Source organism: Aspergillus clavatus, genomic scaffold (genome assembly GCF_000002715.2).
Source record: "Aspergillus clavatus NRRL 1 1099423829791 genomic scaffold, whole genome shotgun sequence".
Lineage (NCBI taxonomy): Eukaryota > Fungi > Ascomycota > Eurotiomycetes > Eurotiales > Aspergillaceae > Aspergillus > Aspergillus clavatus.
In genome coordinates, this window is record NW_001517108.1 from 772058 (window position 1) to 791380 (window position 19323).

Here is a 19323-nt window from a genome sequence, read left to right on the forward strand (position 1 = left end):
AACCATGCGACAAAGATAATAGCAGAAAATGATAGCTCTGGAATTGAGGAATTGAATGACTGTAAACGCGGGTACCTTGGCTTGTATCGCACCGCAGTTTACATTTCCTGATTGAGTAAGGCAGCGGAGTTAAGAGCTCAGGCATTCCTGCTGCCTTATTGCCTGAGGCTGGAAACCCACTCTCCGCCAGGCCCTCCGTCGACTTGCGTACTGCTGAGAGCTTCGTCCGAGCTCCAAGAACAGCTTCCACTTAATCGCCATCTGCTCACCTTTCTTTTATTCATCTTCCTGTGCTCCATCTGCTTGTATCCTGAATACCACACTCTCTATATTCTTACTTTGCTCCTGATATCACTGATTGATAAGTCACCATGTTCATCGCGCGATCAGAATATGGTAAGCTCTATGACACCTCGCTCTCCGATGCGGTCAGCTAATACCAGTGTTTCCAACAGACCGTGGAATCAAGTATGGGCCCTAAAGCCTCCTTCTGTTGTCCTTAAAATATACCTTCAGATCTGACGATGAAATCACCACAGCACCTTCTCTCCCGAAGGGCGTCTATTCCAGGTCGAATACTCTCTCGAAGCTATCAAACTGGGCTCTACAGCGATCGGCGTATGTCTATCTCCCTATTTTCTGTTCCGGCGCTGGGAAAATTGTCTCCGATAGTCTGGAGGTGAAGCGTTGGGCACGACTTAGATCAACCTTTTAACTCTCCTTCAGGTAGCAACTTCGGAAGGTGTTATTCTAGGCGTTGAGAAGCGCGTCACATCTACCCTCCTCGAGGCTTCGTCCGTCGAAAAGATCGTTGAGATCGACCAGCATATTGGCTGTGCTATGTCCGGTTTGCAGGCAGATGCCCGGTCCTTAGTCGAGCATGCCCGCGTTGAGTGCCAGAACCACGCTTTCCACTACGCCGAGCCACTGAGAGTGGAGAGCACCACTCAGGCTATTTGTGATCTTGCGCTGCGGTTCGGGGAGACTGGAGATGATGATGAAAGCGTTATGAGCAGACCCTTTGGTGTTGCTCTGTTGATCGCAGGTTACGATGAGGATGGGCCGCAACTGTATGTGCAACGTTTGGACAACTGCCATAGCCCTCCGATGGCACAGCTTCACTTTTAGTTGTGATTTGGCTCGTTTCGGATTCTGGATATGCTAATCATACTTTCAAATTCTAGATATCACGCCGAACCGTCCGGTACATTCTACAGATATGACGCAAAGGCCATCGGGTCCGGAAGCGAGGGTGCGCAGGCGGAATTGCAGAATGAATACCACCGGTCCTTGACACTGGCTGAAGCTGAGACACTCGTTCTGAAGACGTTGAAACAGGTCATGGAGGAGAAATTGGACGCGAAGAACGTCCAGTTGGCGAGCGTGACGAAGGAGAAGGGATTCCGGATCTACGACGACGAAGAGATGGGACGGGCTGTGGCGCAACTGGGTGGTAATCAATGAGCGGGGTCCTAACACGGACAATGATGCATCAGAGGAACTGGTATGATCTGCAGTGCACCGCTATCTGTCTTGACATCTGATAGGAAGGAACAACGAGCACTTGTCTAATGCCGAGATTACGTCTATTGTTTATCAATCTCGTAGAGCTAAACACTATTCTTTTGTACCTTTTACTCGTAATGGCACGCTCATTTTGAAGTATATACAAAAATCAAGAGAGTCACACGAGCAGATACAGATCCACTATCGAATCTTATAAACACAGGGTTTAAGGACGCGGGCCTCTTCTTCAGGAGACATGCCGGCACCAGCATCAGCGGTCTTATCGATGAATCTCTTCTTGCCGGCACCACCTGCCGCTGGCGCAATGGCCTTGACATGCTTGCCTTTCATTGGGGCACCTTGTTTGACGAACTCCATCTTCACAAACATCTTGTTCGACTTGTCAACCGACTCGGGTTTGAGGACAAAGCCCCGTGTACGGAACACTTCAACAAAAGCCGAGATATCAGTCTCATCATCATTGGCCTGACGAGCGTCCTCCGCATAGATCTCCTCGTCGTCAACGTTCGAGCCAGGATCATCGTCACCCCCGTTCTTCTTCTTCAGCTTCTTCTTTTCTGACTTGCTGAGTGGTTTCCGCGCACCAATCTGCGCCTTCTTGCGAGTCACCTTCCCGAATCGACTCTTAACTTCACTAACCCAGCATTCACCTTTACCATCGCTGCGAAGGACCCGCCATGCCTCTTCCACAAACGACACCCAGTTGGTACCCATCAGACTGAGACAGAAGATGGCCAGATCGACTGAGCCATCGGCGATTGGTAGGTTGGAGATATCTGCCTTAGTGATGAGCGAGCCTTCGGGGGCATGCAAGTCGTAGCTGAGCAGCTTCAGGTTCAGCTTCTTGGCGGAGGGAGTTAGAATGCGTGCGAGGGCCGCATCACCGCAGCCGAGATCAGCAATGGTGCAGAGACCGTTAGGTCTCCGAGGAAGAGGCAGAGCCTGGGTGCGTTTCTTATTATCTGACTGATTTCCTCTCTTGCCAGATGGTACACCTGCTCTCTTGCGGATAGCTGCGGTATAACCATCAACGGGATTGGAAGGCCACGACTCTTTGACCTGGCGGGAGAAACCGGCATGATACTCATCAAAGAGCTCGGGGTTGGAAGTGAACAGCTCGAGGGCTTTGGACGATGGCGTAGTGTACAGCGTCTCGTTAAGATGGCGGAAACGGGAGGAAATCAATTTCTGCCGCATCGCCTGCTGAAGAGGCGTAAGAATTGCTTCCGTCTTCGGTGGAGCAGCAGGGAGAGCAGATTCACCTCCCTGGGTGGCTACTTGTTTGTCTTCCTGTTGCTGCTGATCCTTTTTCTTGTTCTTTTGTTTGTTCTTCTTGTCCGTCTTGCTCTGCTTAGATCCATTATCTTGAACACTGCTCGATGCACCGGGTAGAGCCTTCGCATTCTCTTTCTTGGGCTGGCGGTCAGGCGCTGATTGCTTCTCTGCAACAGAGGCTTCTCCAACCTGTGACTTGTGATCTTTCTTCTGTTTCTTCTCAGCTTTCACGGTATTGTTTGCGCCCTGCTTCTGCGATTTCGGAGTGCCTTTCTGCCCTTCGATATGCCGACGGTACATTGCATCAACATTGGCCTTGGTGACATTATCATTGCCTCGCTTCCGCTTGTTCGATTTGCCATGAGATTCCTGCGCCCCTTGGCCCTCTTGGGACTGACTCTGGGATTTCAATGCAGGGTCAGTCTGCTGCTTTAGAGCAGAACTCGAAACGGACCATCCTGGAACAGCAAACATGATTGCACTGCGCTCAACGGGCGTATGGTTGCATTCGTGAGACAATTATAGTGATAGATCCAAGTATGCAGTCTCCGACTGGCTTGACTCCGTATATGAGACAGAGCCAGAATACCCTCTCCTACACGATACTTCCAAGACTGGTCTGACACTATGGGAAAATGAAGAGAGAGAAAAAATGGTTGGCGGTGAGAAACAACCATTCTCTGCCGTCAGTACTCAGAGGCGGTCAGAGTATGAGATAATCTAGTCCCGCCCAAGGTACCTTGACTCCTTGAGTACTTTACTTTAGTGTCGCGGAGCTCCGCAGTCAGCAACAATAATCATCGCCATGCTGGTGAGACATCGCACATGAGCTATTTTTTGAGCTTGATCGTAGTTGACGAGCAATCTGGATCAGCTTACTCTTTCTTTTCTTAGTTGGAATTTCTTCGAATCAAAAAGGGAATACCTTGAAGCAGCGTCTTCCCGTGCGACACGAAATACGAGTGCTACTACTCCGTACATACAAGTTGCCTTCTGAAGAGTCGCATTTGTGTGACTGCGTCCAACCTTGGCTCAACAAATCCCGGAGTTATATGGAGAATTCGGGGGTGAAAACTCAAAAATACGTTCAGCTCTATGCACACAGAGAGCAAGAAAAAAAGCAACTTCTCTTACCCAGCCCCCTGTCATCCCTTGCACCTCCAGCTGGTATGAGCCCCATTACAACAACGCTTCAGCATATGCCATCATTCATCTTGGAATCTGGAATTCAAAATCGACAACTCCCCACTACAAGCCAGCGCTTTGACAATATTGGTTGAATAAATCTGAATTCTGAAGTTGCTCGTCGGGCCCTTGCACAAAAAGCAAAAAAAAAGAGAACGGAAGACTATTCGTCAATGAAACTGGAAGCTTCAGCTCTCCGACCAGTGGCGGAGCCAAAGAAGGCCAAATGCTAAATAGACTCTAGTGGACAACTCTGGCAACCCTGACCGAGAATTAACATAGGTGCTCTATTGGTGCTACTCACCTCGGGGCTGTCTCCAGCAGAATCGCATCTCCCCACTTATGCAAACGGTTTTGGCCCAAGGAACTCTTATCATCTTGTTCCCTTAACCTTCCTCCTCCTTCCTTAGAGCTTGCCTTTGATTCCATCCGTTATATTGCCTTTCGGGCATGGAACTGGCCTCAACTCATCACATTGCTCCTCATAATGGGGAAGCCAAAGGATCCTGAGAGCTCTCCGTTGGCAAATGCTCGGAATATGGATCAAGCAGCTGATGGACCAGTCGCGGGGAAGAAAGCGATTGCTGAGGACGATACTAAGCCCGAGAGCGCGTCTGCGCAGAAGGTCCCCAAAAAACGCACAAAGACTGGTTGTTTAAGTACGTTTGCAAGGCACTAATGGCAGGTTTTTGCACAAGAACTCTTCGTTGACCGGCTGTAACATAGCTTGTCGACAACGGCGGATCAAATGCGGAGAAGAGAAGCCCATATGCAGCAATTGTATCAAGTCAAAGAGAGAATGCAAGGGTTATGCACAGCGTGTCGTCTTCAAAAACCCAATCGGCATATTTGGGGCGTACAATCTCAATCAGGCCCCAAATGCCCCAATGCAACCGATGCCATTGGGAACACCATCCTCAGCTGGGTATTATAGCCATGACCTCTCGCAGCAGAGACAGTCTGGCTCTAACAGACCGTTGTTGGCTCCACGGCCAATCCCTCTCGCAGTAGCGGCGCAGTCTACGTTGGCTCCAGGTGGAAGTGCAATGTTTCAAGGACCTGACACGGGCACTGCTCAACATCCATCGCAGCCATATGAAGCGTCTCTCCTTTCGATACCGAACATTGTGGACTCGATCAGGGCACCAGTGCCTACAACTATCCTCCATCAGCACCAGGCCTCCATCGTGGATCGGCAGTATTCGCAGCATGGGATGACTACCCCATTCCCTGCTGATCCAAATGCAAGTCAGCGGTCGCAATTTCAGCAAACATCATCTTGGACTGTGATTCCAGGTTCATTTAGAACCAGCCAGGGGCTACCAATTCATACGGCCGACTCCTTTGGATCCGCTCAAATGCCACAGGTATGGAGACCATCATTAATCAAGGTCATCGCTGGCTACTAATATCGTCGCGCAAGTTCGACCGCCTTGACACAGCAATTACACACACGTCTCTTCTAGGTCCTTCCGCAGAACAGCCTTTTGCATATGGATATACGTCACTCCCATCGATCACCTCTCCAAACCAAGCTACAAACTTTGACGATGAGAGTGATGACTATTTCGACGCTGAATCCGACGAAGAAATGGAGGATCAAACATCAGTTGAAGGTTTCAACCAACTCAGTCTCGTTGTGGCTTCTGCAAACGGTGATGAACGTCAACTTCGATCCTTTACCACCTATCTGAACGAACCCAACATGCTTGCCTCTTACCACCCTACGCTTGGCTCGTCGCCTTTGAATAATCCGAAAACAGCTCGAATTTTTGTCCACTTTATCCACTCGACTGGCCCATCACTGTCGGTGTTCGAGCGACACCCTGCGGATTCCGCGAACACGCTCGGATCATCAGTACCCACAGCGCAGCAGGGCTTATGGACCTACACGCTGCCACTCAAAGCGCTGGAGCATCAAGCACTGCTCCAAGCCATACTTGCCCTTAGCAGCTTGCACATTTCGTACCTACAACAGGCGCCGCCTACGGTCTCGTTAAAGCACTACCATTATGCGCTCAAAAGAGTAGGCGCCGCTGTCGGTCTGCCCCAACGACGGAAACAGATTGGCACCTTGGCTGCTACGCTTTTGCTAGCATATTACGAGGTGATGACTGCAGAACATTCCAAATGGAACAGCCATGTTGCAGGATCAGCTCAGCTGGTACGCGAGATTGATTTTGCCTCTCTCACTCGCGAAATACGATCTCACCGGCGAAGGATACGGTCACAACGACAGCAAACGGCCCGAGCCGAGTGGAATTTGGCAGATGCTTATGCGTTTGATGACGGAAATTCGGCGGATGATCCTTTCGCCGAGAAAGAGAGTAGCATCGATGAAAAGATAATAGGATCACTCTTGGGCAGAGCGGTTAATTACGATTATTTCGGACAGATAGAAGACGGTCGTATACGCCCACGAGAGAAGATTCTCACGCGGAAGGATATCGAGAATTGCCGAATACAATGTGACCTCTATTGGTGGTATTGCAAACAAGACATCATTCAAGGTCTCATCGGCGGCAGTGGACTTCTGTAAGGCGTGCTCTTTCCTTATGCTAATATGAACCTTGGCAAGCTCATTTTTGCTAGATTGCCTTTCTCCCACTGGGGCCAATGTCCCCCGCGTGCCGGTATGGGGCGGCTGGATGCGATTTATGGGTCCGCTGATCACCTATGGCTATTGCTTGCGCGACTCACGGATTTTGGCTACAGAGATAGAAAGCGAAAGCTGCATGTAGCCAAGGGGAACGGAAAGGAGTGGAAGCCAGGTCCTAATCTTCATCGATTCATGGCACGCTTTATCAAGGGCGGCGGGAATGCTCCGCCAGGGCCCCCTCCAGCCTCAATGCGCAATCGTGCACCCGATGTGAACCGGCAGTCACCTGGGACCAGTCCCGGTGCGGCGCCGGGCAATTCACCTCCCATGTATGGCATGGTTCCGCCAAGAGGACCAATTCGTCTACCGTCGGGCTTCGCTAGCTCAGGGCAGCAGCCTCAATCGCCTGGACGAGACGCTGGAGCGGAGACCATATCATATGAGGATGCGGAGAGTGAATGGGAAGACATTCTCGCTGCCTTTGAGGAATTCGCTCCTGCACTCGGTCCTGACTACCTTCCTCTACCAGCTGATACCATCCCTCCTATTTCAACTCCTTTTGGACCAGCCCTGCAATATCGAACACATACTATCGCAGTGGTTTGGGGATTCTACTACGCAGGTCGGATCCTATTACACAGGTTGCATCCTTCCATGCCCCCTGCTATGATGGTCGCTGCAGGTGTGGCAGCCCCTGCGACGGCCGAATATGCCCAAATGATTGGAAAGATTGCGGCGGGTATTCATTATCCACAGTGGTTCAACGTGGAAGCAGGTAGATTGAGCCCTACCTTGGGTTCCTGCTTGATCGATATGACCGTGCCCATATTCTTTGCCGCTGTTCAATATCTCGATGTTGCTCAACGTGGCTGGACGATCTCCAAGTTGTGCGATGTCTCGCGTCTGACTGGCTGGAGGTCATCCAATGCCATAGCGATGGGCTGCGAAAATGCGTGGGAAGTTGCGGCAAAGCAAGGACGCGGCCCTCCCTATCAACGCACGAGGGAGACTGACCGCCAGCGACCCTCTAGCGAACGGTCGACGCAAAACGGTGCTTCAAGAAGAATGCCACCGAACGATAATTCGGAGAGGCGATTTGTCACTGTCAGCAAATCTATGCATGTTCACTGGGCTATGGGGCTTTTGAGCTTAGATGACGACATCCTACACTTAGAAACAGACGACAGAACATAGATCGGTAACCTCACGCTGGTCTATCATGTTGATGGGGCTTTCTTTCAGAGAACTTGCCAGAGTGTACTGGAGATGAATAGCCAGGGAAGGCTCAACTTGGATTCTTCGCAAGTCTACTATTGGCCCCTGGGCCATTCTTACAATTTCAATGGTGCAAATTCAACACGCGCCTTCGGTGGGGGGGCAGTTCCATTAGATCCCTGGGTAATGTAGTTCGTGGCAAGTTGGCGATCTATTCTATCCACATCTTGAATGCACAAAGAATTGCCATTGGACGAATTCCAGGCCTGTATATTTATGAAATGGGAATTCAGCTTCAAAACTGGCTCAAGATAAAGGTTGCTGTTGTGTTCATGATCACAGACTGCGTTGTCACAGCTGCGGTCAACTATGCCTCAGGTCAGGGGTGGAACATCGCGACTTATTAGCCAACCACGAACAATCCATTTTTTCTTGGATTCGAATCGAGATTGGGGAAGCTGCACTCACGGCAGCTCCCGAGCAGACAGGTTTGGGGCCACTTTGTCTGTTTGATACAAAGCATCCACGAAGCCGTTCCACAAGGCCCCATTGGGGCATTCACCGACTTGCAAAACCAGGTACAGCCATAATGTCAACTTCTTAAGGATGTATGTAGTGATTGGCTGCCTCGAGTCTCGACAACGCTTTGAAAGACAACGAAACAGGTGTTGCCGGGTAGACGATGCAGGTACACATGGACATGCATGGAGTCCAACACATGGCGGCAGTTGGGCAGCCAGTCGCCTTGCCAGAAACCGCCTGTTCTTCTCTATCAACCATGCAGAAAGGTTTGGCTTTTATTGCTTGGAGCCACTTGGTTGAATTCAATTCCTCTCCTGCAATCCCATTGTATGACTAGCATAATAAGATATTAGTGTTTACTGGGATCAGCACGGAAGTACCGAAGGTGCTGTCTCATGTCCTCCTCGCCATCGATTCGTCTCCCTTGTAACAGCTACCCTCCGGCAGTGTTTCAGAAGCACAGAGGTCATTCGGAACGACGTAGAGCGCCGCCAGCATAATTCTGAGGAGAAGTCATGCGCTCAACTCAACGCAGATCAGGCATCGGTCTCTGATCACAAGCTGACTGATGATGAGGGTTGAATGATCAGCCCTGCGATGGCACAGGTCTTCCCATCATTTGAGCAATAGGAGCGAGATCAGCCACGGGGCGCTAAGTAAGTAGGTACTGGCAGAGTATTTCCAGACCATCAACAATGGGAAGAGGAGAAGGAGGCCTAGCAGTTCGTGGCAAAAGAAAGGCAGAGAGAGTGAACGACGTCTAAGAATAGGTAGGTTAGTATGAGTAATGATAAGGGATTACTGCGTATGAGGCCGTACCAAGGCATCAGCGAGTTTGTACGAGGAGGGCTGAATATTACGGTAACGCCCTGTATCTCCATCCCAGACGTCATTCCCTCACGATGATTTTGGAGATGAAGCACTTCGACGATACTCAGAAGTCATCCCTCCTCCCCTGCTTCTTTGTCTCTTGTCGATAGCTTTTAAATCCCATCGCTGTCACCACTCTCCGCTCTCGTTACCTTTCTCTCCCAAGCCTCTGCGAGCCTCCCTAATCCTCCCATCCACGGTTCTTCTTACCCCGCGCTATCAACGGCCCGTCGAGTCAGCCGCTGTCGTCACCCACGGTTCACTTTACTTCACTCAGGTCATCGCTGGAAATCGGTCAATAAACATTCTCCTGTCGACTATTGTTATTCCGAGTCGTATCTGGTCATACGATCGAGTTTAATCTACATACTTCCTCCGCCATGTCGCGCTACGACGATTACCGCTCCTCCTCCGAGAGACTGGAGCGCGTGCGGGATCGCCGATACTCTCGCGGCGCCGCTGTCCTCGACCGTCCTCCACGGATGGAAGAAGACCGCTTCGAATCCCGCTTGCACGAAACTGACAGATATGGTCCTCCTGCCCGCCGGTCGGACAGGCTCTACGAGGACGACCATCTGATCCACACCTCGGGACCACTGGTCGCCTATGACCGGCCCCGCGGCGAGAGCCCACCCCCGCGCCCTCGCCTGCTCCGTCGCCAGTCCTCCCTAGACACATTCGACCGTATCCCCTCGCGCAAACTTGACGAGTTCTACTACCACGGACATCTGCCTCCTCGGGACGCCCCTGCGCCGTCAATCCCGCGAAGACGCCCCTCCCGGCGCCATAAGGAAACCGACTACTATGAAGACATTCGCATCGCGGAACCGGACTACTATGGCGACGAGGAGTTTCGGGGCTTCCGGGAGCGGGATCGATATGCGGGTCATCCGCGCCGGTCGAGTGGTCGGGTCCGCGAGGAGTTGGTCGAAGAAATTGCGTATGAGAAACCGTACCCTCGCAAGGGGAAGACTCGTATGCCTCGAAGACTGGTGCATACTCATGCGATCAGGAAGCTGGGTTATCCATATCAGGAGGAGGTATGTGATTCATATGCGCAAGAGACGAGAAGCACTTTTTTTCCAAAAAAATATCTCGTGATGAAGAAAAAACTTTGCTGACTTATCCTTTTTTATTTTCCCCTTGCTAGGATGATCTGATCACAATCCAGCTGGCTCTGTCCAAAGAGCAGATTGACGAAGTCATCAGTCTCAGTCGAGAGGTCAAGCGCCATGCGGAAAGTCAGTACCACGTGCTCAGTTGTTAAGGTGATATTAGCTGACTGCTTGTCCCAGCTCGGGTAGTACATGCTCGTCGCTCACCATCGCCGATTCGTGCACGGCGCAAAGAGAGGACCGTCGAGAAACTCACAATGGAGACATACTCCCCTCGCGCAAGCCATAACACACTGATCATTGAAGCGTCACCTTCCCGACACCGATCCACGTCACGATACCAATCTCCCTCGCGATATCGTTCGCCCTCGCGTCATTATGAACTCAGCGAAAAGCGAGTTACGAGGGCTGTTTCCCGCACCCGCTCGATATCCGTTCATGGCCGCCATCGCCGCCTCTCGTCGCCTGTCCGGATGATGGAGCGGTTCGAGCCTGACAAGACTGGCACTTCCCCACTTGCTGTCGTGATCCGTCCTCGGGACAGCGACGAAGACCTTCACGAACTCAGACGGCTGGAACTCGCGGATAGAGAGGAGGTGATTCGCGACACGGAGCGCCTGCTTCCGAATGGCGATGTCGAGGAAATCACGGAAGTGAAGAGGGACCGCAGAGGTATGGTGGGCCGGTCCGATACAAGCATTGAGCCGTGAAGACTAACTTTGATTATAGGACCCAATCCTCGGATTCTCCGCGCAATGATGGCAACCTTGACCTGAGGGATCCGTTAATATTGAGCCAAAGAGGGCAGAATCGCGCGGCTTTGTCATGACTAACGACTCTTCTTTTCATTTTTTTCGGATATTTCTTTCTAATCTCGACTTTGTATTACTCGGGCTGTGTTGGAGCGATGCGCCCTACCTTTCCAGTGACACCGCCAAGTTGGTATCATGTGCCCTTCTTTGTGTTTACTACACTGCTCTGTACCTTGATGCCTAGATAGTTCAATCTACTATACCTCACCTACAAAAATTGTGTGATGGCAGGCTGGATCGCATCCAGCATCCCGGTCCTTGCAATAGCCAGAAGGATCTCATGGTTGAATACTCCTATACATTCGGCCAGTGAGCCAGATCTGCATCCCGGAAGGCAGAGGAAGAAGGGCACGCGATTGACTAGGCGCAGGCGAACTGCCTTGTGTGTCTCAGCTGAGTGACTTGAATGTCCAAAATGCCCTGAAGAATCTCCAAAGGCAGACCAGGTAAGGACATCTTTCATGGAAGGTACTTGAGGTCAACTCCATAGTCAACTAAGGGAGCAACTTGACGAAACATATATCAGAATTAGTTGAGTAGATGAACAAGAAAGCAAAGGACTTTTACATCGCGCAGGATCATGATTACAGCCCGCGAACAGCTGATGTCGAGGACGATGCTAGATTGTATATATATATATGTATATACTGTGGATTATCTGAAGCCAGAATGCTTCGGGATTGCGTAAACGTAAAGCAGCGCATCCATGATATTCTCAACACAGCAACACGACTGAGGGCAGCTATTCTGTACTGCATATAGTGTCAACCCAATCTTCATCTGCTGAATTTATTGTCACGAAGGCCACTACCTATTATCTGCAAGCGGAATCTGGCTTGTATCTGAAACGGTGGCGGTGCGACCGAGTTTAAGGCGGTGCCAAGCTCCCGTAGGCGTTTAGGGATCAGGACTCTCTAACCATCATTTCCCGCACGATCATCCCCAAACAAACAATCATTCTCCATTGGCGAATTTCGTCGATACTCTCTGTCTGAACGGGAAGGGCTTTGTATTGGTTGTAACCCATCAGTCTGCGCATCTCATCCATCGCCATGGACAAATTTCAAGCATTCGGAAAGAATCTCAGGTAAGACGGTGCATATGTGATGATCCTATCGCCGGGTGGAAGCTATCATCTGCGTGCTCGACAGATGCAATACCTTCTTATTCATACGTTTGTACTAACGTCTCTCTCCCTCTCCTGAAACAGCGCGAGCTTCAGTCCTTTCGCTGCGCGCACCCAGCAGATGATCAAGGAGCAGTTGGGTCAGGCCGAGGACAAGACCCAGCTTCCCGATGAATACATCGAATTAGAGAAGCGCGTAGACGCTCTAAAGCTCGTCCACCAGAAGCTGCTTCAGGTGACGTAGGTGCTTTCATTCTCCCCTGCGATCGCCTCCTCTGGTCTTGATCGCATACGATCCATGAGTTAACCATTCGCCCCGCTTCTTCCGCCCTACAGCTCCCAGTACTCCAACGAGGCCTACGACTACCCCCCCAACATCCGCGAATCCTTCAACGACCTGGGCCGCACCATTGGCGAGAAAGTCCAGCTCCTGTCACAGGCCGCTACTCCCGCCGAGGCGCAGGCCGCCCTCGTTGCGCCTCCGTCGGCCAAACCCCAGCCGAAGACCTTCAACCACGCCATTGCCCGTGCCTCCCTGGCTGGATCCCAGACCCTTGCGCAGGTCCACCCGGGCGAGGATCCCCTGGCGACCGCGCTGGAGAAGTACGCTCTGGCTTCGGAGAAGGTCGGCGAGGCCCGTCTGGCGCAGGACGCTCAGATCCAGTCGCGCTTCCTGGCCGGATGGACCACGACGCTGAACACGAACCTGATGTTCGCCGCGAAGGCACGCAGGAGCGTGGAGAATGCGCGTCTCATGCTGGACTCGGTCAAGGCGAAGCGGAAGGCGGCGGCGGGCGGCGACCTGGATAACCTGAATGAGGAGGCGCGCGCGGAGATTGAGCAGGCCGAGGATGAGTTCGTCGGACAGACCGAGGAGGCTGTGAGCGTGATGAAGAATGTATGTTGTGGTCGTGGGGGCGAGTTCAAAGATGTCAAGTTTACTAACGACTTTCTAGGTCCTTGATACCCCCGAGCCTCTGAGGAACCTGGCAGACTTGATTGCTGCGCAGCTTGAGTTCCACAAGAGAGCCTACGAGATCCTCAGCGAGCTGGCTCCTGTAGTGGACGGGTTGCAGGTTGAGCAAGAGGTAAGTTACTGAGGAGCTTTCTCCGGAGCATCCGATTTGACCTCCTTCTAGGCGAGCTACCGGAAGAGCCGTGAGGGTGCTTGAACTGCCTTGGTCTTTGTAGTAGCTTTTTTGTTTTCGCGTCAGCCGATCTCTCTCTCTCTCTCTCTCTCTCTGGCTTTTTCCCTTCTTGTCAGCCCCATTGTGATTTCTACTGGTTTGCGACAGACATATATCCTTATATCCTTGCCAATATTGTGCGAATGAGTAGCTTGTTTCCAAATTTCCAAATCATCTATACGACCTTGCATCTGCGCTGGTAGAATTCATCATCGTCTAGCCATCGTGTAGAGTACACAGTAGACAGATAGCCATGTGCCAAACTGCCAAGGCCCCTCCGCATTCATGCCTGAGGCCTCAGGCCACCATACCGCGGACCGGAGACCTCAGAGGGATCATCAGCTAGCAAGCTACTCCGTACGGAGCACATCAACCACAACAACCTCCTGCTTATCGGCCAGTCCACCAAACGACTATCTACTTGAAGACCCCAACCTCGACCGTCTCTACACCTGCCCTAGAAGAGACAATCCCAACGAAAAACCCTATCACCGGCACAGCCACAGCCAATGCGAACATAACACTTTCCCCCCCCCCCCCCGGATCGCTCGACCACCACGAACTGCATTCAGGCTGGTCCTGAACCCGTCTCATCTATCTACTCTTTTCGAACACCAAATCCGCATCCTCCCATCTCCCCCAGACCCCAGCAAAATGGCAAACGGGTACCGCTCCCCCTCCAGAATCAAATCATCAAATCCACCCCCTAACAAACTCCCCACAGATGGAGCCTCCTCATCGGCCTCGTGGTCATCGTGCTCGGAGCACTAGCCGCATGGGTCTTCAGCCCCAAGGGCGACAATCAGACGTGAGCGGCCCTCCCCCCCTTTCCCCGGGGCATTTGTATTTTGGATTTGGGGCAATCGGTTGTGCTGACGAAGCGGATAGGCTCTGGCGGAGTACGTTGATTCTGTCGATGGTGTCGTGTTATTTGATGTGGGGTATGTATACTGTTTTTTTTTTTTTTTTTTCCTCGGGGGGGATGGAGGTCGAGGTTTGAGGGGGGGGGGGGAGAAGTTATAGATGTGGATGTGGGCTAATGGGGTCGTTTGACGTTTAGCGATTACGTTTCTTGCGCAGTGGCATCCTCTGATCGTGCCGAAGAGGTCGGATATGAGGCCTGATCGGGTACCGCACTGAGGGAGGGTGATGGTTTGAGCGATGGTGGAGGGGACGAGGGAGCGGGTGCTTTTGGTGGATTATACAGGGTGGATTATATGGGTGGGTGAATCGATTGGGGCTAGGGGGGGAGAGGGGCGGGGGATTGTATAGTTACGTAGTTGTTCTTGTTATATCCTTATATCTTTTGTCTGGGATTTTGGGATGTTGTTTTAGCGCTCTAGAATCTTTCGAATAATACAACATCGAGTACAGCTTGTCTACCTACATATTAGCCGATGCCTACCGCTCCCAGAATCACTCGCTGCACCGTCCACCGGGCAAGCAGGCCTGCAACCGCCAGTGCCACCGCACGCAGATACCCACAGCCCAACAAGATATACAGCGCCTCGATATTGCTCAGCAGCACCAAGTGCGTATCCGCCGCCCCGAGCGAGAACAGGGTTCCCGCCGATTCGACCAAGTTCGCCAGAAAACTCGTCGGCACAGATGCAGGCATCAGCCGCGAAAGCACAGAGACCACGCTCCCCAGTAGGGAAGAAGAGACTGACGAGACGAAGCCGGTCGCCCCGGGCGAAGCGGCGGTAGCAGTCGGGGTATATCTGCTCAGCATCCGCTGGGTGAGCGTCGAATGCGCCGCCCCGCCAGCGGTGCCTGTATTGCCTGGGTCCGCCGATTCGGACGTGCCGCCGCTTCCGTCAGGGCCCCAGATGACGAGAAGGATGGGGAAGAGTTTCGCGCAGCTGCTGACTAGTAGCGCCGTGCTGATGGCTGTTGGGCTGGCGGGTGACGGGGGAGGGAGAGGCCGGATGGTTTGCACTGGCGCGGTGGATGCACGGCGTAGAGGGGGAGGGGGGAACGGGAATGAGCCCTGTGGGGTTGGTGGTGGGTGTGGGTGGTGTTGGTCGTTGCAGGAGCCACTGGCCGAGGTCGAGGCTCCAGTTGCTGCTGCAGAAGCGGAGAGTGTAATATCTTGGAAGGATCCTTGAGGGGTGAGATGCGGTGGGCTCAATGGCATCGTAGCAGTGGGCGACTGCTGCCCCGAGGGAGTGACCGATTGCGAGGACGAAAAGGACGGGAATATAGGCGTAGAAGGATTCGACGGGAGAGACGCCTCCGCCGCGGTTGTGTTGGCATTGTTGCCCTGTGGTGAAGGTGCGAGCACCGAAGCGAGCAGTCGAACTGTGAGATGGTGCGCGAGAGTCGCAATGGCGTTCAAACTCAGGAAGAAAAGGTACTGCACGATAATTGGGGTGCGAGCTAGCCAGGTTGCAGCCAGGGAGGGGGAATTCTCAATCCGCGCCCAGGTGAGATAGACGTCAAAAAGCAAGAGGAGGATTCCGAGGCGGATGATAGAGCGCTACAAGGCAACGACTCGCGTTAGCGTCGACATGTATAGGAAGGAGGGTCGTGGTATCATACATCAAATTGGTCATTGTTGCCTCCTAATCGGTTGAAGAGCAGATGTCGGTACACCTAGCGCCGTCAGTGAGACGAAGGTTCGAGTCAGCCCTCTCCGACATACCTGGGGTTTGATCAGAACTAGATCGATGAATAGCACGACGAAATCATGCTCGACATATTTGTCGGCGAATCGCTGGCAGCGCGGACATTGCGTCAGACGCACCCCTTTGCCGAGAGACCGGTCGTCGGCACGAGAGTAAGTACTATACAGATGCGACACGGGATAGGAACATTCGATGCAGATAGGCATCGTGTCATTGGAGCATGATCATTATCTTAACCATCGTGTAGGGGGGGGGGAAAAGCGAGATGATCCCGTCGCAGAGTGATCTTGTCCAGCAGATGAAGAGGCATCGCATTTCAAAGGCGGTGAGATGAGGCCAGTGGCTTGGTTGAGAAACAAACAGTATTTTCGCGCTCATCTATGTAGTCTATAAGAAGGATATACTATCGAAAAGGATTATATGAACAAAAATGGAGATTTCCATGCCTTGCCATGCCATTATCAGATGAGAAGAATCAGTCTACCACGCCAGTATCCTCAGCCCAGCTTGGCTGGATGCTTCGACATACGGCCTCGTAATCCCGGAATTTCTGCGAATCCTCTACGAGCCCAGGGGTCGTCCAAAACATGGTCCAATTGGTATCGGACAGTTTCCATGTGCCTAGAGACCGTTCGAAATACCACTTGTTGACCGGATTGTTTTTGCGGCTTCGCCAACACACGCCATTGGGAAAGCAAGTGCGCACCATGGCATTGAACACGATATCTGCTACACCTCCTGCCCCTTGGCTGCGTTTGAGGACAGCGAACTTATCCAGGTAAGGGACCATTCGCGCACTGTTTTCAGCACTGCCATCATCCTGGACTCCAGGAGGGAGCTCCCATGTTAGGATGGCGCCGCCCTCGTATTCACCCGCAATGATCAAACCGGCGAGGCGGTCATTGACACGGTTGAGGTAGTCTTGTACGTCGAGTTTCCGGTTGAAAGAGTCCTCGATGAGATGAACTAATCGAGGGAGGTCAATGCTGGGATCGTCCAGCCTCAGCCGTGGCTGACGCTGGGCGGACCACGGCTTCACCCACGGATTGGGCAGGATGGTCAAAGGCATGCCGCGTTTGACAAATGTCGTATGGGAAGTTACCGGGTTCAAGATACCCTGCGCGCTGATGATGGGCCCACGCCTGCTCATTGGTAGGGAAGAGGAGAGCAATGGCTTGTCGGTCAGGAGATTGTGAATGAGTGGGTTCCTTTGTCGTCGAGTACCTACGACTGAAAGGTCCGACGGTTGGTCTGTTTTCGCCGAGTTGGCCACTTCAATTGGCGAGGTGATGATGCCCGAGGAAGCGGATGGTAACATTGCAAGCGCTTTCTGGGACAAACGCAGGTTTTCCAAGTGACCCTCGACTGCGCTTCTTTGGGCTTCTGGGACCATTGGACTCAGTGACCGGGCTGGAGGCAAGGGCACAATCTCTTTGTGGACGAACTTAGAGAGAGGGTTGCTGACCGCCACGGAGGACGGATGCTGGAGGATGTCAGACGCCGTCAAGTTCGCATCTCCCGCCGATATGACGTCCCTCGCTTGCAGTAACTCGTTTTCGATGTCATCGTATTCTTGCTCCATGTTGATGAAAACATGGGATGACTGCCTCCAGTTGAAAGCGGGAATACCTCCTAGTGGATGCAGCAGAATCACCCGGTCTAAAGATACCTCCTTTTGGAGTCTACCGATCCGTTCAGCGGTAGTCAGGGGATCCTCGTCGGGATCCGGAAACGTCGCAAGACCGGCCAGCTCTCTGGTCAAGGCAAGCACAGCGTCATCTGCTGATACCATAACAGCCCGTGGAACATCCTCCGTATACGCAATGGGGGTCAGAATGACGGTGTGGCCGTCGCGTAGTGGCTTCAGAAGAGCTTTGCGGGAGAGCACTTTAGGGAGATGGGGGGTGGCTGGGTCGACGGACAACACCGAATCAAGTCGAAGGGACTTGGAGTCGGGCTGCTTGTGGATTGCAATTGCTAGACGGTCGGCTTGCTCAGTAGCAAGTGTGCGAAGAAGGCGTGCATCTTCTGCCGCCCCGGGATCAATCATGACACAGCATGTCAGACCCAGTCTATCCAGCTGCGCCAGGGTCTTTGCGACTCCATCGATAATCGTGTCATCGAGCGTTTGCGGAATCGACAGTTTGACCAATGCCAGATGAAGCCTTTCAGGTTGGTCCTGACGAGGCGTGGGGGTGGGACCCTGGCGGAACACGGGGGTTTCGTACACCGATCTTGAGGCGCCGTAGAATGATCCGAGATTGACTCCGGATGGTAAAGGGGGGATTTTAGCGGTGCTGGCCGGTGCTGAAGTGGGTTTCTGGGGGAGGTCTGGTTGATGTTGCGCCTTCAACCGAGCCAGGTAGGATTTGGCTTCTCTCTGCGTCGACGCGGAGCTCAGCAAGCTCAAAAAGAATTCCTATTTCCCCGTCCACGAAGGAGCCGGTTAGCCGATTGATCTGTATCAGTTCATCGGAGCAAGATCCTACCCGATCGAGCAGCTTTTCCCTCGCTCGGTGGCTCAGCCGATCATGGTTCTTGCTGCTGGACGAAAAGCCGGCGCTCTGGTGGATTTTGCGGTCGGCGAAAGTGGAAAAGGATCGAAGACGATAATGCGATCGGCGCTGACATGTACACAGCGAGACTTGGTGTTTCTGTTTGAAATTGGGGATATCAGAGACCGCTTGTGGAGGGAATAGGAATGTTGTTTGGTCTGCTGTACCTTGAGCGAAGACTGGGCCGTTCGCGGCCACACAGCGTTGGGGTTCATGTTTCGTTCCTGTCGAAGACCCACGAGAACAAAACCAGAAATGGATGCATGGAAGAGCTGAGAGAGGAATCGAATTGGATGTCAGGATAGAATTAAATAGGTATCTAGCTGTCGACCCAACAGGAGGGGGAACAGGGCGACAACTTGCGCCAGAAGCACAGTCACAGCTCAAATAATCTCATCCGCAGAAAAATGAGTCGATGCGGATAATGACGCACGAAATCTTCCGCTGTCGGTCGGCTGTCGCTGGCAGAGATACTTTAGTCGTTTAGTTAGTTAGTAGTACTCCGTAGTAGCTGTTGAGCGTCTTTTGGACAATTCATCTTCTTGCCATATTGGATTCCTGCCTGACATTATTATTGTTGTTGTTATTATTATTATTATTATTATTAGTTTGAAGGTGAAAGAATTCCCTCATCCACGTCTGCGTGCTTGCAGACAGGGAGCCATAATCGCTCATAGTATATCTCGATATCTGATTCACTTCTTCAAT

General features: G+C 52.3%; 7 protein-coding genes across 7 annotated transcripts, besides 4 other annotated features; 4 read left to right on the top strand and 3 right to left on the bottom strand.

The window, feature by feature from the left end:
• Nucleotides 1-371: 371 nt before the first annotated feature.
• Nucleotides 372-1464, top strand: pup2 (proteasome core particle subunit alpha 5; the record flags this gene model as incomplete). The annotated part of the gene is made up of 5 exons (XM_001275432.1): nt 372-396; nt 444-468; nt 540-618; nt 727-1070; nt 1185-1464. The coding sequence occupies 5 exons, from the start codon at nt 372-374 to the stop codon at nt 1462-1464; spliced, it is 753 nt and encodes a 250-aa protein (XP_001275433.1).
• Nucleotides 1465-1707: 243 nt separating this feature from the next.
• On the bottom strand, nt 1708-3276 carry ACLA_070400 (rRNA processing protein RRP8; the record flags this gene model as incomplete). Its single annotated transcript, XM_001275433.1, has 1 exon — nt 1708-3276. One exon carries the CDS (start codon nt 3274-3276, stop codon nt 1708-1710), a length of 1569 nt encoding a protein of 522 aa, XP_001275434.1.
• Nucleotides 3277-4474: 1198 nt separating this feature from the next.
• ACLA_070410 (putative C6 finger domain protein) lies at nt 4475-7780 on the top strand (the record flags this gene model as incomplete). The annotated part of the gene is made up of 4 exons (XM_001275434.1): nt 4475-4646; nt 4714-5354; nt 5411-6522; nt 6580-7780. The coding sequence occupies 4 exons, from the start codon at nt 4475-4477 to the stop codon at nt 7778-7780; spliced, it is 3126 nt and encodes a 1041-aa protein (XP_001275435.1).
• Nucleotides 7781-9573: 1793 nt separating this feature from the next.
• Nucleotides 9574-11084, top strand: ACLA_070420 (uncharacterized protein; the record flags this gene model as incomplete). The annotated part of the gene is made up of 4 exons (XM_001275435.1): nt 9574-10233; nt 10344-10434; nt 10489-10980; nt 11038-11084. 4 exons carry the CDS (start codon nt 9574-9576, stop codon nt 11082-11084), a joined length of 1290 nt encoding a protein of 429 aa, XP_001275436.1.
• Nucleotides 11085-12172: 1088 nt separating this feature from the next.
• On the top strand, nt 12173-13418 carry ACLA_070430 (BAR domain-containing protein; the record flags this gene model as incomplete). The annotated part of the gene is made up of 5 exons (XM_001275436.1): nt 12173-12207; nt 12331-12486; nt 12583-13144; nt 13203-13334; nt 13386-13418. 5 exons carry the CDS (start codon nt 12173-12175, stop codon nt 13416-13418), a joined length of 918 nt encoding a protein of 305 aa, XP_001275437.1.
• Nucleotides 13419-13464: 46 nt separating this feature from the next.
• Nucleotides 13465-13488: a microsatellite.
• Nucleotides 13465-13489: a microsatellite.
• Nucleotides 13490-14823: 1334 nt separating this feature from the next.
• Nucleotides 14824-16266, bottom strand: ACLA_070440 (sterol homeostasis protein ARV1; the record flags this gene model as incomplete). Its single annotated transcript, XM_001275437.1, has 3 exons — nt 14824-15912; nt 15975-16028; nt 16078-16266. The coding sequence occupies 3 exons, from the start codon at nt 16264-16266 to the stop codon at nt 14824-14826; spliced, it is 1332 nt and encodes a 443-aa protein (XP_001275438.1).
• A 269-nt stretch (nt 16267-16535) lies between these two features.
• arg2 (acetyl-CoA:L-glutamate N-acetyltransferase) lies at nt 16536-18830 on the bottom strand (the record flags this gene model as incomplete). Its single annotated transcript, XM_001275438.1, has 3 exons — nt 16536-18479; nt 18550-18714; nt 18783-18830. The coding sequence occupies 3 exons, from the start codon at nt 18828-18830 to the stop codon at nt 16536-16538; spliced, it is 2157 nt and encodes a 718-aa protein (XP_001275439.1).
• A 352-nt stretch (nt 18831-19182) lies between these two features.
• Nucleotides 19183-19221: a microsatellite.
• Nucleotides 19183-19222: a microsatellite.
• Nucleotides 19223-19323: the final 101 nt, after the last annotated feature.